Source organism: Sinocyclocheilus rhinocerous, unplaced genomic scaffold (genome assembly GCF_001515625.1).
Source record: "Sinocyclocheilus rhinocerous isolate Xijiao unplaced genomic scaffold, SAMN03320098_v1.1 scaffold1967, whole genome shotgun sequence".
Lineage (NCBI taxonomy): Eukaryota > Metazoa > Chordata > Actinopteri > Cypriniformes > Cyprinidae > Sinocyclocheilus > Sinocyclocheilus rhinocerous.
Genome location: NW_015626474.1, coordinates 114,610 through 138,165, shown reverse-complemented (window position 1 = coordinate 138,165; position 23,556 = coordinate 114,610). Strand labels below are relative to the sequence as shown.

General features: G+C 37.8%; 2 protein-coding genes across 4 annotated transcripts in view; one reads left to right on the top strand and one right to left on the bottom strand.

Annotated features, from left to right (window-relative positions):
• Positions 1–8,154, top strand: part of LOC107715796 (AMME syndrome candidate gene 1 protein-like) — a 30,232-nt gene extending 22,078 nt beyond the window's left edge. The window contains exons 4-7 of one of the 3 annotated variants that reach the window (XM_016522000.1): positions 2,983–3,073; positions 3,208–3,304; positions 3,754–3,849; positions 6,840–8,154. In XM_016522000.1, coding sequence (XP_016377486.1) covers positions 2,983–3,073; positions 3,208–3,304; positions 3,754–3,849; positions 6,840–6,951 — 396 coding nt within the window. In that variant the 3' untranslated portion in view covers positions 6,952–8,154. Of the gene's footprint in view, positions 1–2,808; positions 2,904–2,982; positions 3,074–3,207; positions 3,305–3,753; positions 4,069–6,839 lie in introns of those variants that run through there. The other 2 variants (XM_016522007.1, XM_016522016.1) reach the window with 2 other exon arrangements.
• A 118-nt stretch (positions 8,155–8,272) lies between these two features.
• The window catches only part of LOC107715815 (transmembrane protein 164-like), a 19,385-nt gene continuing 4,101 nt past the window's right edge, over positions 8,273–23,556 (bottom strand). The window contains exons 2-5 of the mRNA XM_016522027.1: positions 21,664–21,713; positions 15,861–15,927; positions 15,305–15,383; positions 8,273–10,115 (exon numbers count right to left, since the gene is read on the bottom strand). Of these exons, the coding sequence (XP_016377513.1) occupies positions 10,093–10,115; positions 15,305–15,383; positions 15,861–15,927; positions 21,664–21,713 (219 nt within the window). The 3' untranslated portion in view covers positions 8,273–10,092. The remainder of the gene's footprint in view (positions 10,116–15,304; positions 15,384–15,860; positions 15,928–21,663; positions 21,714–23,556) is intronic.

Below are 23,556 nucleotides of genomic sequence, written 5' to 3'. Positions count from 1 at the left end.
ACGTAGCAAGGAGATCGGTAAAATAATCCATGTGACATCAGGGGTTCAACCGTAATTTTGCGAAGCTACAAGAATACTTTTTGTGTGTGACACAAAAAGTATTCACAGAACAGCATACGCTGTTTACGTCCAGCGGATACTCTCCAAAATGGCGCTAGGGTGATGCGGAGGAGACAAATTGTTGAATAAAGTCCGTTTTTTTTTTCTTTTGCGCACAAAAATATTCTCGTAGCTTCGTAAAATTACGGTATTTTATATTTTATAAGACCTAATCCTGGTTTAGTCTAAGCCCTGTCTGTGAAACCAGGCCTTAAACTTACAAACTAAATCAACCTGTAATCTACACTTTTTTTTTTTCTTCTCTGCTTCGTCTTCCTCTTAAAACCGTATGATAGGATGTGCGTCATGCAGAAATCAGTCGTTTATGAAAGTCCGTTGCTCACTGGCTCTGAATACACACAGACAAAACATGGGTCACAGAAGGGGTGGGATGTAGGCTACTGGCTTGGGATGGGTGTCATCACGCGTTGACCAATGAGAGCATATGGGGTGGACCCAAGACTGCAGCAGCGCTCACATGATCAGTCGTCAATCCTCTTGCCACATCTATTCTGCATTCTTTTTCTGTCTGTTCACACAACCATCTTTTGTAGTTCTGCTGCCATTCCATGAGCATTCATGCCTTTTGTCAACAGTGACCGAATTCAGAGCTAGACTGTGTATACACAAACCCAGAGGCAAAGTAGTGAACCGGAAGTGTATCTTTGCTTTAGGAATCATTCACTAGTAGTGTTTGTCATTGCAAGCATCACCATTGCTCGTACCTAGGGTTAGGGATTTGAACAGTCTGATGGTGGACCCAAGACTGCAGCAGCGCTCACATGAAGCACTCACAACTTCATAAGTGGGAAATAGTAAGTTTCCGATAGCACATGAAGACAGCAGAGAAGCGCTCTAGCTCAGCACAGTGGAGTGCATCGTTTTGTTAACTTTGTGGTTTATTATTTTGAGTCGTTTGGGACGCGGTAACACACGGTCCTCTCACAATATATTGCTTTACAGATCTATCGCTTTTGCCCCTCAGAAATGTTCACGCAATCATGCAGCACGTATCAGAAGTTCAGCGCTCCGACACTACATGCGCACTACGCCCAAGTTCAACTGAACCGCGCTCTGGCCCACCTCTTCCAACCAAACCGCGGTACTCACTACTTAAAGACTCACTAGTCAAACGAACCGGGATTTGGGGGTCAAACGTGCTCGGGCACGGTTAAGATTGCCTAGTGTGAGTACACCCTTATTCTCCTGCATCCCGCACACACGAGTCTCTACCCGCCCGCACCCGCACTCTCCCATCAGGTGTTGTCCCGCGCCGCACTCTGCTACGTTAGGTCCCGCGATAGTGCAGGTCACTACTCGGAAGGAGCCTGTTATAATGTTATGATCGAGGCTCTGGACTCTGAGCATAACTTTTTTTTTTCTATAACAAACTAAAGTATTTTCAATAAAAACGATAATGCCCTGGCAGTTGCAAATAGCTATGGTTTTACATTTAATTTGATTACTTTAATGTTATAAGTTGAGATTTACAATAAATATTTTAACTGCTACTATGTAAAAGGAATACTGCTTTAAAAAAAGCAACTTATTTGTTTAAAGTGTTTGCAAACCAAATGTTATTGCGCCTTTGTTCATATAGCAGTACTTTTAAATGGAAAAAAAGTGCACAATACACTACTTTTGAATTCATTATTGAATTTTGTGCATATCAATGCAATTAATTGCGATTAATTGCAGACAATTGTGTGATTAATCGTGATTAAAAATGGTAATCGTTGCCCAGCACTAATATATATATATATATATATACACACACACACACACACGTGTGTATAATAATGTGGGTGTATATATATATATATATATATATATATATATACTGAATGAAGACATTGGTAGATGTAAACATTTGTTACAATGGTAGACACTGTAAACAGACTGTCATCACAACTATGAATATGGGACTACCGATATAAACTTCTTGTATTTTGTATGTACAGTAGGCAGAATAATTGCAACAAAAAGAAAAAAAGTAGAGATAAGGTTAGAAGTAGAAAGCATGAAGCTTGCCATGTCAGAATGCCAGTCTGAAGCAAGACACAGCCCATAGCAACGTGTTATGACAACGTCTATAGTCTGATGCCATATAAAAATAAACAGTAAATAAATGACTTCCAAGGAATTTGTAGCAAAATAGCGTATCAAATATTGTAAATGTACTAGAACAGACCTCATTAGTTCTTCAGCATCACGCCCATTTGAGCAGCTTCTTTTCCTTTTAATGGCATTTGACAAACCCACTTGAAGAACATGCAATGTTTTTGTTTTGATCTGTGTGACTCCGCCCACTGCCAATGCACCCAATAGTATTCTGACACCACAGGTTGCCAGTTGGCGTAAAAACAGCTTTTTGCAGCCATGGAAGCCAACAAAACGAACTGGGTCAGAGATCCCAGATTCTACCCAACCTAAAAAGCCACGGCATCCAACTAAAAAGCTCTGTGACCAGAGGCGTATTAAAACATGGATAAATCAACTTATAGTGTAAAGCTATACATGCGGTGGTTCCTGTTGCGAGTCCTCAATCTGGCAACCCATGTGAGTGTCTACTCTGAGGAGGAGGGGGCGGGAGAAACGACTCTCTCCAATATTTTGAATTTGGACTGCAGGCATCTATGATGTATAATTGTTTATTTGGTTTCATATTTCATTTGTCAGTATGTCTGTCTCTTCCTGTCCCTTTTAAAGAGAGCGGGAGCGGAACTGATTGCAGATGCACAGATGAAATTTTTCCTCTTTCAACAACCTATTCTTACAATTTTGATGTCATTTTCAGCACCAAAGTAACAGAATTAGTCAATTACACACAGGTCAAGTATGGAAAAAATATATATGGTTTTTCAAGATGTCTTTATTTCCTAGGTGGGTGTTCACGGAATTAGGATAGAATTTTTTAATGAAAAAGGATCAAAGCGCACCGCCACCTACCTGCCAGAGGTTGCGAAGGAACAAGGTGAGTATAAAATACACTTGCCTGATTTCTGTTTGTGATGTCTTGAATTACATTGTAACAGCAGAAATAAGATGCAGACCATAAAGTAATAATCAGTATGAAAGAACGTGATTGAATTTGTTTTGTCTTGATAGGATGGGACCACATTCAGACCATAGATTCCTTACTTCGAAAGGGAGGTTACAAAGCTCCTATCACAAATGACTTCAGGAAGACTATTAAACTGACCAGGTGAGAGAATTTCCTTTTCTGAACAATTTTTTTTTTATTTATTAGTAGATTAATCTTTTAGTAATGGTGTCCAATGGCACAAGGCACAAACATCAGAGTTAATAGTTAGTTAATAGTGAGAATTGGTCCCCAAACTAAAGTTTGACCCTAAATAAATCAATACAAATTCTTAGTTTCTTTGACTTATTCTATAAAACACAAAATGGAAAATGTAGCACGATATGAATAGATATTTTCCCTTCAACAGAACTTTATAGTGGTCGATGCTGTTGTGCTCCAAAAATGACAACGCGCCAGTAGTTCTTCTAACTCATACGCTATATTACAAGTCTTCTGAGATGATATGTTTGAATTTGTACAGTTTTAGTTATTCACCGATCTGTTGTGCACATTATTTCAAGCGTCTTTCACTGTTCTGGTGCTTACCCCTTTTTTCACCATTGTTTTAGGTACCGTAGTGAAAAGATGACCATGAGCTACGCAGAATACATCGCCCACCGCCAGCATCATCACTACCAGAATGGCATCGGGCACCCTCTCCCTCCGTACAACCATTATTCCTGACAGCGAGCCGCATGACCAGTCACTGGACCTCTCGGCGGACATCTTCCCGGGAGAGCCCGCCCCCTCGTGGTCTAGCTATCTGTACTACTGTACCATTTTATGATGATAGTTTCCGTTGCCATGTCGACAGTCAGTTGGAGGCATGGCAGCGGGTGGCAAATAAGCATTAGGTTGATTATAAAGCGAAAAAATACAATTCATTTCTTTGTATTAATTTTGTTTTTGCAGCATATATATATATATATATAATATATATCAACCCCTTCCCTTTTTTAAGCAAATAAACAAATACTAAGTTTTTTTGTTTTTCAACAAATTTCCTAAAATCAGGTTTCTCAGTCTGTGGATGGAAATAAGTCATATTAAATGTTGGAGTAGTTATGCTTTTGCTCAGATTTTATGTACGCTCGCTCAGCTTTAGTGACTTGCCCAATTTTTTCCCCCCGTTTTATTGTTTCTTATTAGTTTGTCTTTTATCATATAGGCAGCCACAGGGTTTAAGGGATTCTCGTTCCTCTCTGTGTAGTTCCTCGTGAGTGGTGATTTTGTTTTCCTTTCTTGTTTTATCTTGAGCATTGTTGGGATAGGCAGTGAAGAACTAGTCAAGTGTTGTTTTTTTCCCCCCTCAAAACTCTCTTTTGGGTACACCAGAATATTTTCCCCATAATGTAAAAGCCTGTTGCTCTTAGCATTACTGGAGTTGATTTGAACTGAACTAACTTAGATAAATAGTCAGCCCTTTTTTGTCTGGTGTTGCTAGGAAAAATGTAAAAGCATATTAATCCACATGTCTGTTATTTTGTTTCTCGTGGTGATGTGTTGTATTAGTGTTTCTTAGTGTTGTTTGTGAGATTGAAAGTATAGGTCTGTACTCAGAGTAAGGGTGTAAATGGATAGTCAGAGAGATATCAGATTCAAGTCAGTCTGAGTTTTGTATCGCTCCTATTTTGTCACACAGAGAGGAAAACATTTGTGAGAGACCAAGGTCAAATGACAGGGACAAGATAAAAAAAAAAAAGCCATACTTGTTTTTTTTTTTTTTTTTAATGCATGCTGTAGCAGAGTGGTTGCTCTAAATGGCTGTTTTTAATTCCTTTCTCTCCTGGTCTGTTTACCTGGCACGGGAATCTTCACTCTCAGGAGGATGCTTCAGAAAGCTCTCGGTTTAGTTTTTAATGATCAGGTATTATGGATGAATATGTCCGTTTCTGTCTCGCATGGCAACAATGTTCACACCTCCATACGAACGCGCAGACTTTACAGTTGCTGTAATTGAGAAGATAACTTACGGATCTTCAAGTCAAACAGGCACAGCTGTTGTGGCGGCTTCTGAACCCCTCAACATCTCGCGGTGAAGCTTGTTTGATTAATGTTGTCATGTCACACCAGGGAGTTTTTTTAAACTACGGTTGTAAGTGTTTTCATAGTTTTCTCACTGACGATTTATTCTCTATTAGACCCATTTTCAACTCTTGCTCTGAAAGGCGGCAGTGTTATTTTGATACAGCTTTTTTTTTTCTTCCAAAGACCAAGGAGGTAGACTGAATATCACATGTTTTTATTGTCTGTAGAAGCAGTGGACTCTCTTTTCGACCACTTCTGAAAGGAAAATAATGGGAGAGGTTCTTGTGGAAATCGGGAACGATTTCTGTGTTTTGTTTTCATATGCAAAATGTTAAGGGCTTTTGGGGTTCCATCCACAGTCTTTAGCCAGCTCACTAAAACCTAAAGAAAAAAAAAAACCTGATTTCAGTTGTTTTGCCTTAAAAATGGTTATGATGTGGACCAGCAAATGTTGCCCTGAGTGCTCAACTACCTTGAGATTATTTCACAACATGAACAGCAACTTTTGCATGGAGTTTTTGGGCAAAGATGCCTGTTTAAAGCCCCGTTCACACCAAGAACGATAACTATATAGCGTCCACACCAGCGAACGATATCGTCTGTTTATTCTAAGCGCACATGCACCTGCCGCTTTAAATTCTTGAGCTCGTTACAGCAGGAGGGATTCTGATTGGCTGTCAGTGTTTTATCGTTCATCAGCTGGAAAAAAATCGTTTTGAAAGTGATCACAACGATATCGTTCCTCTGTATCGTTATAGTAATAGTTTTGGTGTGAACTATGCTATCCTTTAATATTGAGAACGATTTTTAGAACTATATCTTTATCGTTATCTTTATAGTTATCGTGCTTGGTGTGAACGGGCCTTAAGAGTCAAGTGTTTATTACTGCCCAGCCGTTTAGATGAATCTAAACCCTACCTACCAGGATGTAGGTCAGTTATGAAGTGTGACACATTTGTGGTCCTTAACAACCCTTTAAATATCAGATTTTTTTTTAACCCGGTTATTGTGTTTCTAGTTGGACGATCAGGGCCTCGTTTGTTGGTCCATTAAAACAGCACAAACTAAACTTTTTTTTTTGCTGCAAAATCAACCAAGTCTTTGCATTTGAAATCTGATGTATTGACCTTTGCAATACATTTGTTGCATGAATAGGAGGCCACCTGTTAAACATGGCATGCTTGTTTCACTGCTATATAGATACGAGAAAAAAAAAAGACTATTTAACAACCCTTTAAATATCAGATTTTTTTTTAACCCGGTTATTGTGTTTCTAGTTGGACGATCAGGGCCTCGTTTGTTGGTCCATTAAAACAGCACAAACTGAACTTTTTTTTTTTGCTGCAAAATCAACTAAGTCTTTGCATTTGAAATCTGATGTATTGACCTTTGCAATACATTTGTTGCATGAATAGGAGGCCACCTGTTAAACATGGCATGCTTGTTTCACTGCTATATAGATACGAGAGAAAAAAAAGACTATATAAAATGGTGCTATCGGACCTCATGTCGGGGGTGGTCGCAGCAAATGTGACTGGTCATGCGGACTCATTGATCATATCAGACTTTATTATTATCCTCAATATATGCAGATCTGTTTTACAGGTGTTTTTTTTTTTCCTACCAGTGTAACACAATCTCCTGCAGGTTTGAAAGGACAAGTAGTGACGAGTCTAACCCCATCTTTCCCTCATGGCCTGGGGGATTCGGGCATATACTTAACATCTCATCTGTTATAGATGTGCACATTTACGCAACATACAATTACCCTGGAGTCTCTCGCTTTGTAAGCGCTGTGGATGTTCGCGTTCATGTACATCGCCGTTTTGAAAGACGGCTGGCTTAACTAGCTGAACGCTGTCGCCTCCATATGGCCAAAACTACAGCGATAATGAGGTTCAATGTGCCGAGTTTACTTTGCTAACAACATTTGTTCAAATATCATCGGTTCGTTCGGTTGCAAGCCACACTATGCGATGAAAGACACGTTGGTTCTTTCGTTTTTGGTTCTGTCAGATATGTCGATACATTTTAAGTTAAGAAAAATCAGTTGTGAAATGACTGCAAATGGAACAAAGTATTTTCATGATTCCTAGAGTAGTTTGAACATGCACTTTGAGGACATTAGCAATCCCAGGCACATTTAAACACTGTAGAAACTCTCAGTACCTGTCCTACAGTTACATTGCTCAAAGATTGGGTCAAAAAGCATTGTCTCGCTACGCTGTCTTTGGGGTTTCTGTCATTTTTAACAACACAACTGGGATTAGTGTTTGGTGTGTATAGCAAATGCTCATTTTAGGCATACGTGTTGGGTTGTAACACCTGCAGACGAGCTTCACGCTCGCTGTTGAACCCATAGTCCTTTGAAAGTCGTTTGGCTCATGTTACCTTTGTGTGTTCAACCGAACCAAAGATGCCTCCAGCCATGTCCAAATGCTGCTCTACAGACCTGCCTTCCTGTCCTTCCAAAAACCTTCCCTGCAAGAGAAATGTCTTATGTTTCTGTGTATCTTTTTTTTTTTTGTACAATTTCTAATGTTGTTTTAGGATTTTAGCTACCTAAGTTCAATGAATTTTCATTGTAGCTGTCTTTGAGACCTTGCACGGTGTCAATGACCGTAATACTAGGTTGCACGTTTTTTGTTTTCATCATTGTTGTTGTTATATATTTTTGTAAAGAAAGAAAACCCCATAGCGTGCCTCTTAGATTTATGGGTTTCTTAATGTTTTTTTGTTTTTTTCTCCTAAGACCAGCAGTTATACTTTATACGAAAGATGAGTTAATCCTTATTTTTAAATGCCATTTAAAGAAAAAAATAAAAAATAAAAAGCCTCTTTTCTTTACTCTGGACCCAGTAGCTGCACTGGCATACAATCGCACTGATAAATATGGGGGGGGGAGGAGTATAATTAATAATAATGATGATGATGATTAAAAAGAATAATGTAAGAACTACAATAAATTTGTTTGAAAACTTTTGTAAAAAAAAAAAAAAAAAGTGTAAAAAAAAAAGTACACACAATGACTGTTTTTGTATATCGAGTTAATTCTTAAAAAACAAAATAATATTTTGGACCTAGTTTCTAAATTATTTTAGTGGTTTTCTATGTTCTGGAACTTTGAGAAGATGAGTTTTGAACATGCCCTTCAATGACTGACAGCTTGCAGTGTTGTCATTGCAGGCAACGGGGTTGCCTGGTGTAGCCCCATATGCCCACCACTTTTTGTTTCTATTTTGATTTTGGATTCTTTCTTCCTTTAAGAACTTGAAATAGTTAAAGTAACGACTTGGTAAAAAAACAAAAAAAATTATATATATATATATAGAAAAACAACTCCCCTGTAGAACTAGATCATTTAACCCCACTGAATTGCTGTTAGTGTGATGAGACTTGAAATGGGCATTTATTATGAATATGGTAGTATGGCTCAAAAAAAAAAGACAAAAATTACAAACCAAAAAAAAAGTGTTGGGGGTGGGGGGATAGATGGGTTATATGTGGGTATGTGAGCTATGGCTGTGGCAATGATAATGTAGTTTTAAAACATTATTGTTATTACCTTTTAAATCATTTATCCAATAAAAATTAATTCTGAAAGAAGGCATTAGGTGTCTTTATGCTTCACAGACAATTTTTTTTTTGTGACACCTTGTGAAACCAAGACAGTCTTCATCAATGACATGTTGGAGAAGACCTTTAATATCGATAAAAACATGTACAAAAATGACACCAAGACAGACAGGTTTCCCTTTCAGTCAAGTTTTTTTTGTGACACCTTGTGAAACCAAGACAGTCTTCATCAATGACATGTTGGAGAAGACCTTTAATATCGATAAAAACATATGTACAAAAATGACACCAAGACAGACAGGTTTCCCTTTCAGTCAAGTTACATACATTGAAATGAGAGTGATCCCATAATTCACTAGACCGCTCAAATTGGCATTTCTTGCATGACTGCAACAGCCACAAACTGTTCAGCAAATCTTAGTTTCTGGGCTTGGCATGCAAACAGCTGGGAAAACACTTGATCAGAGCAGTTTTGGGACTAGACAAAAGAGCCCCTAATGTGGTTGGTGATGGAACGTATTTTTCCTTCATTTGACTACATATTGGACTTTTTTGTGTATACATGTGAACATACAAAAAATACTATCATTTCCCATGGATAATATGATCAGTAGAGTGTGTGAACTTGATCAAACAGCAAATGGAATCACTTTAAGCCAACAGAAATGTTTAGTGGACGTGACCACAGCTAATAGCTTCAGCTTAAAATGTAGTCACTATTTACATACCAGTTTGAAAGAGACTGCTTGGGGGCTGGAAATAGACTCTGGAAAATCTCCTAGACACAGTACCACTACATTTATGCTTTCCACAACAGGTCTACAATATTAACAGAATGTCATTTTGAGAAAATCTATTAAAAATTCTGAGTTCAATGAATCTTCATTTTGCTAAACTTTAAAACTAAAAAGAACAAGACAAGGTTTATGTTGCTTGAGTCCTGCTCCTATGGTGTTAAAACAGTCTTTCGATCTAATGATCCAGCTTTGAGAAACCAGGTTTGGACCAAACAACAAAAAGAAGAAAAAAAAGTATATATATAATGTATTACACTTTTTTTCTAGGAAGCTGGACAAGTTCCAGTTCAGGTTTTGTCCATGTAAGTCTGCTGATAAAAACACTAGTCCAACTTCTTGTTGCGTAGATGTGCTATATCCAATAAATACCGGCATGTGGGAGCGGTGTGCTGCGAGAGGATGGTCAGAGCCTTGCCGTGCAGTAATGTCAGGGCAGTCTGGTGGCCCGTTGCCCACACTCGGTACCATGGTCCATAGAAGGGGTCAGAGACAGCAGGACACAGCATGTTATTCAAATTCACTTCTGTCAACTGGTGGGAAGCAAAAACACAAGACTGAGTTAGCATAGGGCCACAATAACTAAAGCAAAACATGCATATGTTAAACATAGAATGGTAACACTCTAGGGACCAATTCTCATTATTAACTAGTTGCTTATTAGCATATTTCAAGCAATTTGGCTGTTTATTTTTAATAACATATTAATAAACATATTAATGCCTTATTCTGCATGACCATATTTAACTATAACTATACCTAAACTTAACCATCTCACTAACTATCAATAAGCAGCAAATTAAGAGTTTGTAGAGGCAGAAGTCATAGTTGATAGTGAGAATTGGTCCCCAAACTAAAGTGTGACCCATAGAACTACATGAACACAGATGATTCCAGCAGAATTTGCTTAATTGCATGCTTCATTTTACGAAATATGTTAATATGCTATAAGTCATTTATCACACTTCTACGTCTGAAAAACGTCAAATAGTAGCGAGAAATAACTTCAGCTCTGGCCTGCACCAATGGCAGATGACAGATAATTCAAATGGTGTCATGTTATTCTAATGCATATTTTATTTCAAGGGGAGTGCACAAGACTAGTGTACGCGGACGTGCAATACTTCGGATTCTGACCACCAGTTTTATTCAAGATATGCAAGAATAGAATGCAAACATGCCACATCAAAGAATTAAATTTAGACATCAAATAAAACATTAAGAGTAAAGACTCTACAAACTGCATGCATGCACTTTAGTGTCTGATACAATCAGGAACCAATTGATGTTTTTAAATAAAGTAATATTTTTCCAGTCCATAGATGATCATTTCAAAATTATTGGTTTGATCATCTTAAAAGAGTCATATCCTCCTAGGGTGCATGCAATGATTAGATAGCACTACACTGACAAGCTACAACATAAATTCCACCTGCCTAATAAAACAAGGTCCCTCTCGTGCTGTCAAAACAGCTCTGATGCATCAAGACAAACTCCACAAGACATCTGAAAGCGTCCTGTGGTCTCTGGCACCAATACATTAGCAGCAGATCCTTTAAGTCCTGCAAGTTGCAAGGTGGGGCCTCCATGGATCTGTTGGTCCAGCGCATCCCATAGATGCTCAAGGCAACGCCATGAACTCAAACCATTCCTGAACTTTTTTTGCATTGAGGCAGGTGCATTATACTGCTGAAAGAGGCCAATGCCATCAGGGAACACTATTTCCATGAAGGGGTGTACGTGGTCAGCAACAATTCTTAGGTAGGTGGTGCCCAAGGCTTCTATGCAGAACATTCCCCAGAGTATATCCCTGCCTCAGTCAGCCAGCCTTCATAGTGCACCCTGCTGCCATCTCTTTCCTAGGTAAATGACGTGCACACACCCGACCATCCACACGATTTAAGAAAATGTGATTCATCAGACCAGGCTTCTTCCATTGCTTCATGGTCCAGTTGCTCACTTGCCCATTATAGGTGTTTTCGGCGATGGACAGGGGCCATCATGGGCACCCTGACGGTCTGTGGATATGCAGCCTCGTACTCCGTAAACTCTGATGCACTGTGTGTTCTGACATCTTTCTATCATGGCCAGCATGACGTTTTTCAGCAATCTGAGCTACAGTAGCTCTTCTGTGTGATCTGAACAGACACCCCAGAAGACTTGCCGTTTTGGAGATGCTCTGACCCAGTCAATCACTATTTGGCCCTTGTTAAAGTCAATCAGTGTTATTCACTTTACTTTTCAGTGGTTTTAATGTTGTGGTTGATCAGTGTATATTGCAGCCCAAAACTGGAGATTAAACGGAACAAACATGCCCTAAACATGTCATGTAACGTAATAAAACACCATGTAACATGTCATGTAATAACATGGAAAAAATAACAAGAAATACAATTTAAAAAGAACACACTGTAGGGTATCACATAAGGCTACGTAAACATATTTCAATATTTGAAATATAGACACGGAGTACGTTTACATGGACAACAATAATCCGATATTAACACGATTAAGACAATATTCTGATTAAGAATCTACCATGTAAACAGATTTTTTATTACCTTAATCCGGCTAAAGTCATACTCCGAGTAAATACAAATCGAATTAAGACATGTGGTCTGAAGATGAACGAAAGACTTGCGGGTTTGGAACGACATGAGGGTGAGTAATTGATGACAGATTTGGGTGAACCAACCTTTTAACTTCTTTTACCCGGAGTGTTCAAAGACATTGAGTATGTTTCCATGGACAACAATAATCCGATTTTAACACAAGACAATACTCTGATTGAGACTACCATGTAAACAGAGATTTTTGATTAACTTAATCCGTCTAAAGTCATACTCAAAATAAACCCAAATCAAATTAAGACATTGGAGTATTCCTGTTTTAGTCGCATTATTGAAGTGCAGTATAGACATGTACACACCTTAATCAAATTATTACCGTCGTGTAGGACTTTTTGCCAGCATTTTGCGACAGGATACACACATGGCAGTGCTCAACCGTTTAACGGCAAACAAAAGAGCATGGCTTCAAGCAAGAAGGCACATTTTTATCCGTCGTTGTCTGTTTGCAGTATAGCATGACATATAATTAACTGCACTTGAAGCTTTCGTAAAATTAAAAATAAATCACCCTAAACTGTATTTGGTACCGAAGACGAACTTTATGTTGATACGTGAAATTCTGAGGGAACGTGCCATTAATCGATCTATGCACTGTAACATGTAAAACGGGAACATGAAAGGAATATTCTAAAAGCAACTCATGTAAACACCTTAATCATAATATTGTCTTATTCAGAATAAGGTCTGCCATGCCTGATATATGAAATAGTAGACAAAAAAGGTAAATTAGATACAATTTTAGTAACAAGAACACGGTTCATGTAATAAATGTACAAACATTTAACAATACTATAATAAAAAAGGTCTCTCTAGATATCTCTATAGCCATATTGTAATTTCCTAGTATTCCCATACATTGTATTGAATTATTAGGAAATTAGGATTATTAGAATTTTAATGAGAAAACCTCACCTAACGAGTCAGTATTCTTTTTTTTATCCGAAGTCTCCTACATTCTTACTACACAGACGTCCTAAGCATGTAAAAATTTTTAAATAGTTATGTTATTCATTACAGTAGCGAAAATCAGATGGACAAGACACCTTAAAATATGTATTACAAATGTCAAAGTGCTCATTCTGAAAAGATTTACGCTTAGCTTTTTGAAGCTGTTAATATCTAATGATTAAACAATGGTTAAATTAATATTTCAACAGCATATACATATAACTATGGAAGCCTGCCACTGAATAAAAAATAAAACAAGGTAACTGCGACTTTTTATCGCACAATTCTGACTTTTTGTTTGCAATTACAAGTTTATGTCTCATAATTCGAGATATAAACTCAAAATTGGACTTTTATCTTGCAATTCTTTTTTTTTTCTCGCAATTCAGATTTTTTCTTGCAATTCTGACTAATTGTGAGATATGAACATATGGTCCAATTCTGAGGAAAATAAGACAATTTTCTTACAATTGCGAGTTTATATCTCACAATTCTGAGAAAAACGTCAAAATTTCAAGTTTATATTTCGCAATTCTGAGGAAAAAAAAGTAAACTGCGAGATGTAAACTCGGTATTTCAAGACAAAATGTTGCAATTACCTTTTTTTTTTTTTTTAATGGGCTTCCATATGACATTTAACTCCTATGAACTGTGACTGTAATTCTAGAAAAACGGAACTCTAGAACTTGTGCCGCATAATGCACTACTTACTTTACCACTTGCTGAAACCCAACACAATGCAATGAGGTCATGTGACAAAGCAGTGAAATGTAGAATAATGGGTACTCTCACTTAAATACAGTGGGGAGCATGCAGTGTATACTATGCAGTATTCAATAAGTAGTAAGCAAGCATTCCATTTCTAACAGTCATAAGCTACCAACTCTTACTATTTCTTCCATATTTCTATGGCAGAAATACAAAGAGTAGTATGCTAGTATGCTGTTCTGAATTATTTAGCAATAGTGTTTGATTGTCATAGTCTGGCATTATAGTTTGGGAAAAGTACTTGAGAATAGTGAAATGCGTACATGTTTATGTCACAATAACACTAATATAAGTAAGAATAAATGACTCATCAGAATGATCTCCTCCGCTGCTCAAGCCGCGCGTCGCATCGTGTTCTTCTTCTGAAGTAAACACAAGGTTGATTCCTCACAGCGCGTCTTCTTCCATAAACTAAACGTAGACTAGATGAACTTGAGGAATCTTGCGGCTTTGTTTACGGAGGTGATGTGGGGGTTTGGTTGTGGCTAGAAGGGATACAGCTACGGCCGGAACCCCCAACCCTAAATCCTACCCCGTGCAATAATGCAAATACAGTAATTATTGTTGTTCAATGTGACAAAAAATTACGCAATATTGATTTGCGCATGCCCATTACAGATAATGCGCTCAGACGGGAAAGCCTGGACCTGGCGTTGGTTTCATACGGATTACTTTATCAGAGAATATTTGTTTTCAACGTGACTTCAAGCTTTCTATAGATATGTTTCTCATGTCTGTGTGTGAAGTATTCACTGAGTTTTCGTTCATTTTTGTGGCGCGTTTCTTTATTTTACACAAGCACAGTGTTTTGTTGATATTGCGAGCGCACACAAATAAAAGTAGACCTTTTACAGTTTCAAATGATGTATTACTCCGTAATCTGTACGATCGAAAATTGATGTTGTCATGAAAAAAGGCAAGTGATCGTTCAAGTTGCTGTTAAATATTAAATAACTGAAAGAACTATGAGTTTCACTTTGTAGTGTATTTTTTAGGTTCGATAGCTTGAAAAATAAAATAAAGTCGAGAGTAAAGTAATTAGTAATCTGATTACTTTTTAAATGCAGTAATTAGTAATGTAATCAAATTGCAATTTTAAAGTAGTACTTAGTCATTTGTACAACAGTAACTTACCCAACACTGCTCATTTCTCTCTTGAGCGTCACTGCTCTACTGGCATATACTTTACTCTGGGCACGTGAAGTGTCATTCTGACGTCAACATAACTGCCATTTCACAACTGGCATAGCTGGATGAGCTCTATAAATAATGCAGCACTGATTTCAACAGTACTATAGCTCACTTTTCAACAGGGAAGCTAAAATACCATCCATGCTCCAGCACTACGACTGTTTGACCAAACTTCAGAAACTCACCTCCTTTTCTGAAGAGGTAGACTGGCACAAGATACAGCATGGAGTGCTGAATATAATAGATCTCCTTCTCAAATGGAAGCTGTGATGGGAGAAAAAAAGTATGTTTTGAAGACAACACATACATCTTCTAGCCTTATTTGGCGTTAGCATGATTTGAACAGAGCGCTTAACTTACTAGGGGTTGGAATTAGGGCTGCACGATAAATCGAAATGGAATCGAGATCGCAATTCGACAGAAGCTGCGATTGTCATGCGTATCTTTCAGTGAAGCACGGTTCTGTGATCAGCAGTAAATCTTCATCCGAAGGCCAGAGGGCATTCTCGAGCTGAAACTCCAAATACGCCTCGCAGAAGAAACCCAGGAAATGCCTATCGCTGCAGCTGAATAAACAGAGGATTCAACTGCTTTCATTGAACGGCTCTGTGTAGTAAATGCTGCTCCATCTGAAAGCACGTGATGATGATTTACTGCCGATTACAGAACCGGCTTTACTAACAAAATGTGCATGACAATCGCATTTGATTAATCGTGCAGCCCTAGTTGGAATATACTCACCAGTCGAGTGTTGACTACTGGGAAGAGAAGCGCTAGAAGGGCTCCATTCAGCATATGGACCTGAAGCCTTCAAAACAGAAAACACAGAAAGCTCACAGCAACAGTACATCTAAAACACTACAGGATCTAAATATCAACTGAACAAGGGAAAGCAGTGACATTCTATTAATCTGACAAAGAAATGGCATCAAACTGAAAGATATCAGAAATATCATTCAAAACCTGAAGCTATTGTAAGTCAAAAGCAACTAGAAAAAAAACAAAAAACTATTAATCATATCATAATCACTGTCCATGCTGCCTGTGTAATTTTGATGCATTGATAAAGAACTCCAGCTCTCAACTCTTCATTAGACAACACATTATTTAAGGCTGTTCTGTTTGTTGGACTATTTCTACAGGAACTGTTGTTATCAAATAAACTTTGTTCATATGCAGCATAGGTTCGTTGTTCTTTGTACTGAGCATGACAGGTATCACCGTACAGTAAGTACAGGAATGGAGGCTGTTTTAAGTATCAGTCTTCACCGTCTCATAGCATTAGACAAAACTACAATGCACCAGCAATATAGATGGCTATATGTTTTGTAAATAGGGTTGCAAAAGTTGCAGATTAGTCTATAATTAATAGCCTATTTCTATTAATTTGTCCAGCATCAACTGTAAACTATTTTTACCATTCCAGAATATTTCAACAGTTCAGCTAACGATTTATATATCTGTGCATGGCATTGCATTATTGTTTTTTTACATAACAATGCAACAATGCCACTTATTCTACATAACAATGCTACGTGTACCAACTGACATTTTAATGGGGCTTTTTATATTTATGTTTGTATATGATAAAGTTACCCCAAATTTCCAATTAATTCCCTTTAAGTCCTGTAAATTCCAAAATCTGGAATATCTCCAAATTTTCCCAGTTTAAATTACAACATATGATGTGTTATAACGATGTGGTTTTACTGTAAATTTAAACCGCCTGCAGATTTTCACTGTCACACTTATAAACACAACACTGATGTCTTCATTTCTTCACTGTCAATCAAAACTCAGTAGCCAATGAGAACTGACCACTGCTAGCCCTGCCCACAAGAGGGATTGTATTTTGGCTTCATGCACATTTAGTGCTTCCACTTTTAAGCTACATGGTTTTCTGTGTCATCATAAATAAACATGTAGTAAATTTGTAAAAAAAGAAATAAAAATCTTTTAAAGAACTATCCATCTTTTAACAAACTCTGTGACAGAAAAAGTTAGATGTGTAACTATTTACAGTTACAAAACTGGAAGATGGTTATGTTACAAAAACAACAACAACATAGGCGAATGGACTATTGGTTTAAATTTGCATTATATGAGAGTTATTAGAACTCTCAGGGGGCTGTGGGAATACAAATGATGTGGTTAAGTTGTCACCTCTGAGTCTGTGTATATGAGGCTCACCTTTAAGGACTGCCCACTGAATGCTTACAAAATACAATGCACTGTATGTTTCCCTTAAGGCAGGGGTGTCAAATTCCTGGAGGACCGGAGCCCTGCAGAGTTTTGTTCCAACACTGCTCCAACACACATACCACGTAGTATTCAAATAAGCCTGAATGACTTGATTAGCTGGGTCAGGTGTGTTTAATTAGGGTTAAAGCTAAACTCTGCAGCGCACACCAAGTAAGTTTACAACTTTGAATATCAGTTATGTTGATAACTTTCTTCATGTTAAGCGGCTCATGTTGTTATGAAAAAATTGGCGTATTGAAATGCTCGGGTAAGATTACGTAACATTAGAACAGCCTTCTGTCTGTGCCGTCTTGATTTACGTGCTCGTTTTCATTACTTTTGCTTTAATTCTCACGCACCGACTCATTTGCTGAACTGAACATCCAATCAGAGTTTAGTAATATTGCTACATTTTAAAGCAATAATATTATTTTCAGTTATGTTTCCACCATTTTTACATTTCCAGTTGGATTTTGGTTCAAACTCTTTTCTGAAACACATTAGGAACATGAACAGCATGTCTGGTGTTGAATTCGAGTTAGTTCTAATATGCTAGTCTGAAACAGGCCATTACTGTGCTCAAAGCTAACCTCATTAGCACTAGGAAACGGGCATCTGATGTCATGGCCACTAGTTTACATGCTAATACACACGTTATAGGATTAGTTCACTTCCAGAATAAAAATGTCCTGATCATTTACTCACCCCCATGTCATCCAAAATGTTCATGTCTATCTGTCTTCAGTCACAAAGAAATGAAGGTTTTTGAGGAAAACATTCCAGATTTTTCTCCATATAATGGACCTCAACGGGGACCAACGGGCTGAAGGTCCAAATCACAGTTTCAGTGCAGCTTCAAAGAGCTCTACACGATCCCAGCCGAGGAATGAGGGTCTTATCTAGTGAAACGATCAGTCATTTTCTTAAAAAAAGGTAAATGTATATACTTTTTAACCACAGATGCTCGTCTTGCAGTAGCTGGACTTCATGCGTTACGTAATCACGTTGGAAAGGTCACGCGTGATGTAGGCGGAAGCACCGACCCAGTGTTTACAGAGCAAACATGCAAAGAAAGTCAAACGCCCTTTACAAAAAAGGTCAAACACAATCGGATGATTGTGAAGTTGGAGGAGAAAATGAGATGGGAGTTTTTCACCCTACCCTTCCTTTCTGAACCGGAGTACACAGACGAAGAGCTGACTGCACATGACCTTTCCAACGTGACTACGTAATGAGTGAATTTGTGGACGAGCATCGCAGAGCTAGTGCAAAATGTGCATTTGTGGTTAAAAAGCATATATAGTTTTTTTTTGTTTTTTTTAGAAAATGACAGATGGTTTTGCTAGATAAGACTCTTATTCCTCGCAGGGGCGTGTCTACGTGGTGGCCAGGGGTGGCACCGGCCCTCTCTGAAGTTTGGCTGGCCAACCCAGGTGCCCCCCCACCAGATGTCTTGCGATAGGCTTGTTTTTAGTAAATTTCTAACTGCATCTGGCAGTGGCGGATCCTGGCATGTGTAGGCAGCTGCCTAGGGCCGCTTTCTTCTCTTCTTTATACTTAATTTTAGGCGGTTTCTATAGTGTGATCTTAATGACAATGTCGAGAGCGCATAATGTTACGCGATCCATGTGCGCGAGGACGAATCTCTCCACTCCCAAGCGGATTTCCTTCACTCACACAAAACTGGACGTGTGCTTTTAAATATTGTTCTTTTATGAACACTGTCTCTGTGTCTGTCACTCTTTGTTTAGTGAGTGTACACGATGTATTATAACATACATCATTCCGCAAACACCTCTTTTGAGCCAGTGCCCCCGACTGGCCCCCCCCATTTAAAATGCTCTAGACACGCCCCTGATTCCTCGGCTGGTATCGTGTGTCGAGCCCTTTGAAGCTGCACTGAAACAGTGATTTGGACCTTCAGCCCGTTGGTCCCCATTGAAGTCCATTATATGGAGACAAATCCTGGAATGTTTTCCTCAAAAACCTTCATTTCTTTGTGACTGAAGACAGAAAGACATGAACATCTTGGATGACATGGGGGAGAGTAAATGATCAAGAAATTTTTATTCTGGAAGTGAACTAATCCTTTAATCTGTGATGTAATGACGGTGTTTTGGTGAATTAATGGTCAGCTGTATAACGCTCACCTAAGACTTGAGCGTCACAGTCTATTTTGAAATGTTTATTCAAAGCAGTTACTAACGAAGCAAACGACTCCAATTGCAAAGTTTTGCTAGCCGTTTTTCACATCAAAATGTAGAAAATCAAGGATTCAAGCTCATGTGATTCATTTGGAAAGAAATCAATTTATAATGTGATGAATCTAAAATTCAGGTAATCGGTGATTTGGACCTTCAGCCCGTTGGTCCCCATTGAAGTCCATTATATGGAGACAAATCCTGGAATGTTTTCCTCAAAAACCTTCATTTCTTTGTGACTGAAGACAGAAAGACATGAACATCTTGGATGACATGGGGGAGAGTAAATGATCAAGAAATTTTTATTCTGGAAGTGAACTAATCCTTTAATCTGTGATGTAATGACGGTGTTTTGGTGAATTAATGGTCAGCTGTATAACGCTCATCTAAGACTTGAGCGTCACAGTCTATTTTGAAATGTTTATTCAAAGCAGTTACTAACGAAGCAAACGACTCCAATTGCAAAGTTTTGCTAGCAGTTTTTCACATCAAAATGTAGAAAAGCAAGGATTCAAGCTCATGTGATTCATTTGGAAAGAAATCAATTTATAATGTGATGAATCTAAAATTCAGGTAATCACTGGGGTTGCTTATAATTTATTGCCATCTGGTGACATTACCAATTCAGCATGTCTCACATTCAAGACATTTAAAGCTCCTGTGAGGAATTTAGCATCACCATGTCATTATAATGAAAAGTCAAAACAGGGACATTAACACCGCTCTGTTAAAATTGCAAAGGCTTTACAAATGAGCGTATGTTTATGATGTGACATTAGTTGAGTATATATCATAGCAATTGTTCATCACTTATTAAACGTGGTATAATATTAATTATCAAGTCAAGTCACTTTTATTTACGTATCGCTTTACAGAATACTGATTGCTTTAAAATAGCTTTACATCATGTCCTAATTAGATAGGATTGTGTTAAAATTCCAATGACAAGCAACACTTAGATCTTACACTCAGATCTACTGCCCAAATAGTTATGTCAACAAAAATGATTCATGTATCTTGTTATTATGTGTCATTATGTTTCATTTTAATGTGATCAGGCTTTTGAGGACAACAAACAGATGCCTTTTGCCTTCAAATAAAACATGAATCCAGAATAAGGTTTAACTTATTACTTATTTATTCAACAATCTTCCAATGCCAATCTTCCAATGTTCCTTTGTCAAGGTGAAATTCTTGGCTGGTGGCCCGTAATATAAAAAGGCATTATCTGACACACTCTGACACACTAAGTTGTTATTATTAATATTATTATTTATAAAGTCTAAAATCATTACACTTTTGAGGTTGTGAATGAACCCTCAGTCATACAGTCAGCCAATTCTCAAAATTAAAAGCCAAATTAAGTATTACTTGTAATGCGTTACCCCCAACACTGTATCCCAAGCATTCACAGAAAAAGGTGTTGAAAGGTTGAAAGGCTATTTTAGGAAGAGTCTGGTGATACGCATAGGTTTTCATTCCTCATATGCTGGAGAGGCCAAACACTACAGTAGTTACTGTCACTAGACTTAGGCTACGTCCACACGAAACCACAAAACCGACGATGTAGTATAACGACAAAAACGATGTAGTATACATTAGGGTTGTGACGGTGAGGAAATTTTCCCACCGGTTAATTGACGCGTGACAACACCGGTAATACCGGTATCACCGCGGGGGCGTTCCCTCTTTTCCTCGCTTTCCTTCACTTTTAAATAGCTTGTAAAAGTGGCGTGCGCATTTTACTTTCACTTTCAAATATGTTTTTGTTGCTGTTACGTGACGTAGCGGTGTCTGACTAGGGGCGAGGCGTGGGCTGATGATGTCATCGTTTCAGAAAATATACGGATTCGCTGTCCACACGAAAACGCAAGGGCGGCGTTTTCAGATTTATCCACTCTGGGACCCGGTTTAAAAAAATATCGGTTTCACTCTACCAAAACGCCGGATCCGTGTGGACGAAACGCCTATATGATACAAAATGTATGTGTATACAGCTAAACGCATCTTCGTGTGGACGGAGCCTTAAATTGCACGAGAAGACAAAGACTATCAAAAAAGCTCACAGTTCTCTGCAGTGCAACCGGTTACTGAGTACTTACCTAAAAATAACCATGGCGGTTTTACAGGGGGGACATGCAAGCAGGAAGATCTGCAAAAGAGAGAGTGATAAAGCTCAATAACAATGACTCTTTTGGACAAAGCAGATATTACATCTAGCAGCTAAACTAGTAATGCAAACGACTTGACATGAGCGCGAGTAAATCATGACAGAAATGTTACTAAATCAACAAGAGGATAGCAATTCCAAATAAATGCTGAAACAAAACTCTTAAAGGGGTGAGAAACAATAATGTACAGTATGTGGAAAATAATGTGTTTTTTTTACTTTAAACCGCATAAACACATTTCATTACACCAAATACACAAAATAATGTTCTTTTTAGCAGCATCATATGACCCCTTTAATATAGAACAGAACAACCATTGCTGCAAAGAGAAGACTACTCGTTCAAGCCGTTAGAGCTGCTGTAAATGAGGGTACTGTGTACCTTAGGTATTGGAGGTTTATGAATGGAATCTTTTGGCTAAGGGCCATGCCGTGCATATCTTATCAGAACAAGTTTATCACATTTTCAGTGGCTGAGTGTTAATCAAACTGGTGGATCTGGAGATAACGTGACACCATTTCGCACCAGCTCAGCGTTGCATGTAGAACTACCCAAAACAACTTTTGTAACAGTTTTATTATTGCAAAATTAATCCGTATACACCTATATATTCTCTGATCATTTTTATTTACCTTATTTATTCTCTGTAACGCAAAAACACCAGTTTAACAATACCATCAATGTAAACTGTTCAAATTACAGCTCTAAAAACTGAGCATTTGTAACTGAGCTGTTTAAACAATCTTGTGTTTTACAAAAAATATTTCAAATAAATGTTCATATTAAAATACATTTCAATGTTATGAGATAACAACTTGTTGGTTCTGATCCGAGTGAGAATGTTCCATGTGGTCTTTTCTCTCAGTAGTGAAAAAGGCAACTAAGGACGCCACAAGCCATATCTAATCTAGGGTTAATGAGATCACAAATGGACAATTTAGTATCAGTTGCGAGGGTAGCCAGGATATGAAGAGCAGTCTGGGAGCATGGCACAAAAAGGAAGGAAGTTGAAGCCTGTCAGCAGATATCATTATCCCAGGTGAGTCAAACTAGAGAACAACCTGACGTTGCATAACACATTCACTCTCTTGTGTAATATGCTCACTCCAAGGCAGAATGAACAATTAGGATAATACTGTTACAGCAGTTCAAATACAAAAACTATGTTTTTCCACTTGCAATTATATTTTTAAGTGCTTATTTAATTCAATAGCCAAGTTTCCATCCAGTTTTGTTATCGACAAAGAGAATATGCGTAAAAAAAAAAAAACTTTGCGAAATTTTTGCTTTTCTCCAGCCTGTTTCCATCCAATTGGCCTTTTACCGATAAAATGGTGTGCGTGATGAAGTCATCCCTAAAAATTCAATACAAATCTTTTGAAACATTTTAAATGTCTTCACTCACTTTTCATCACTTTAATGTAAGAAGAATGAAATTATTAATTTCTCTTTCTTTTTTAAATCACAAATGTTTGAGTGGTAGCATTGTTTCCACAAAAAATGTTAAGCACCAAAAGCTGTTTTTAATATTGATAATATTAAAGAGTAAATTGCATGATTCACGTGGGTCATGATTTTAGGCTAAAAAATACGGAATTCCGGTTTAATCCGGAAGAATCACATCCCTGCTAACCGTTCAACTGGTTTATTTGACCACTAATGTAACAACATAACACCGGAGACATCTGCTATGCATTTTTTTAAAAATGAAAAAAGTGAGAGTGAAGAAACACTGAAGTGAGTCATGTCTAGATTAGTGCGAGTAGGAAAATATTTCATTCAGTCTACCACAAAAAAAAAAAAAGAAAAAAGATGTCTATGCAA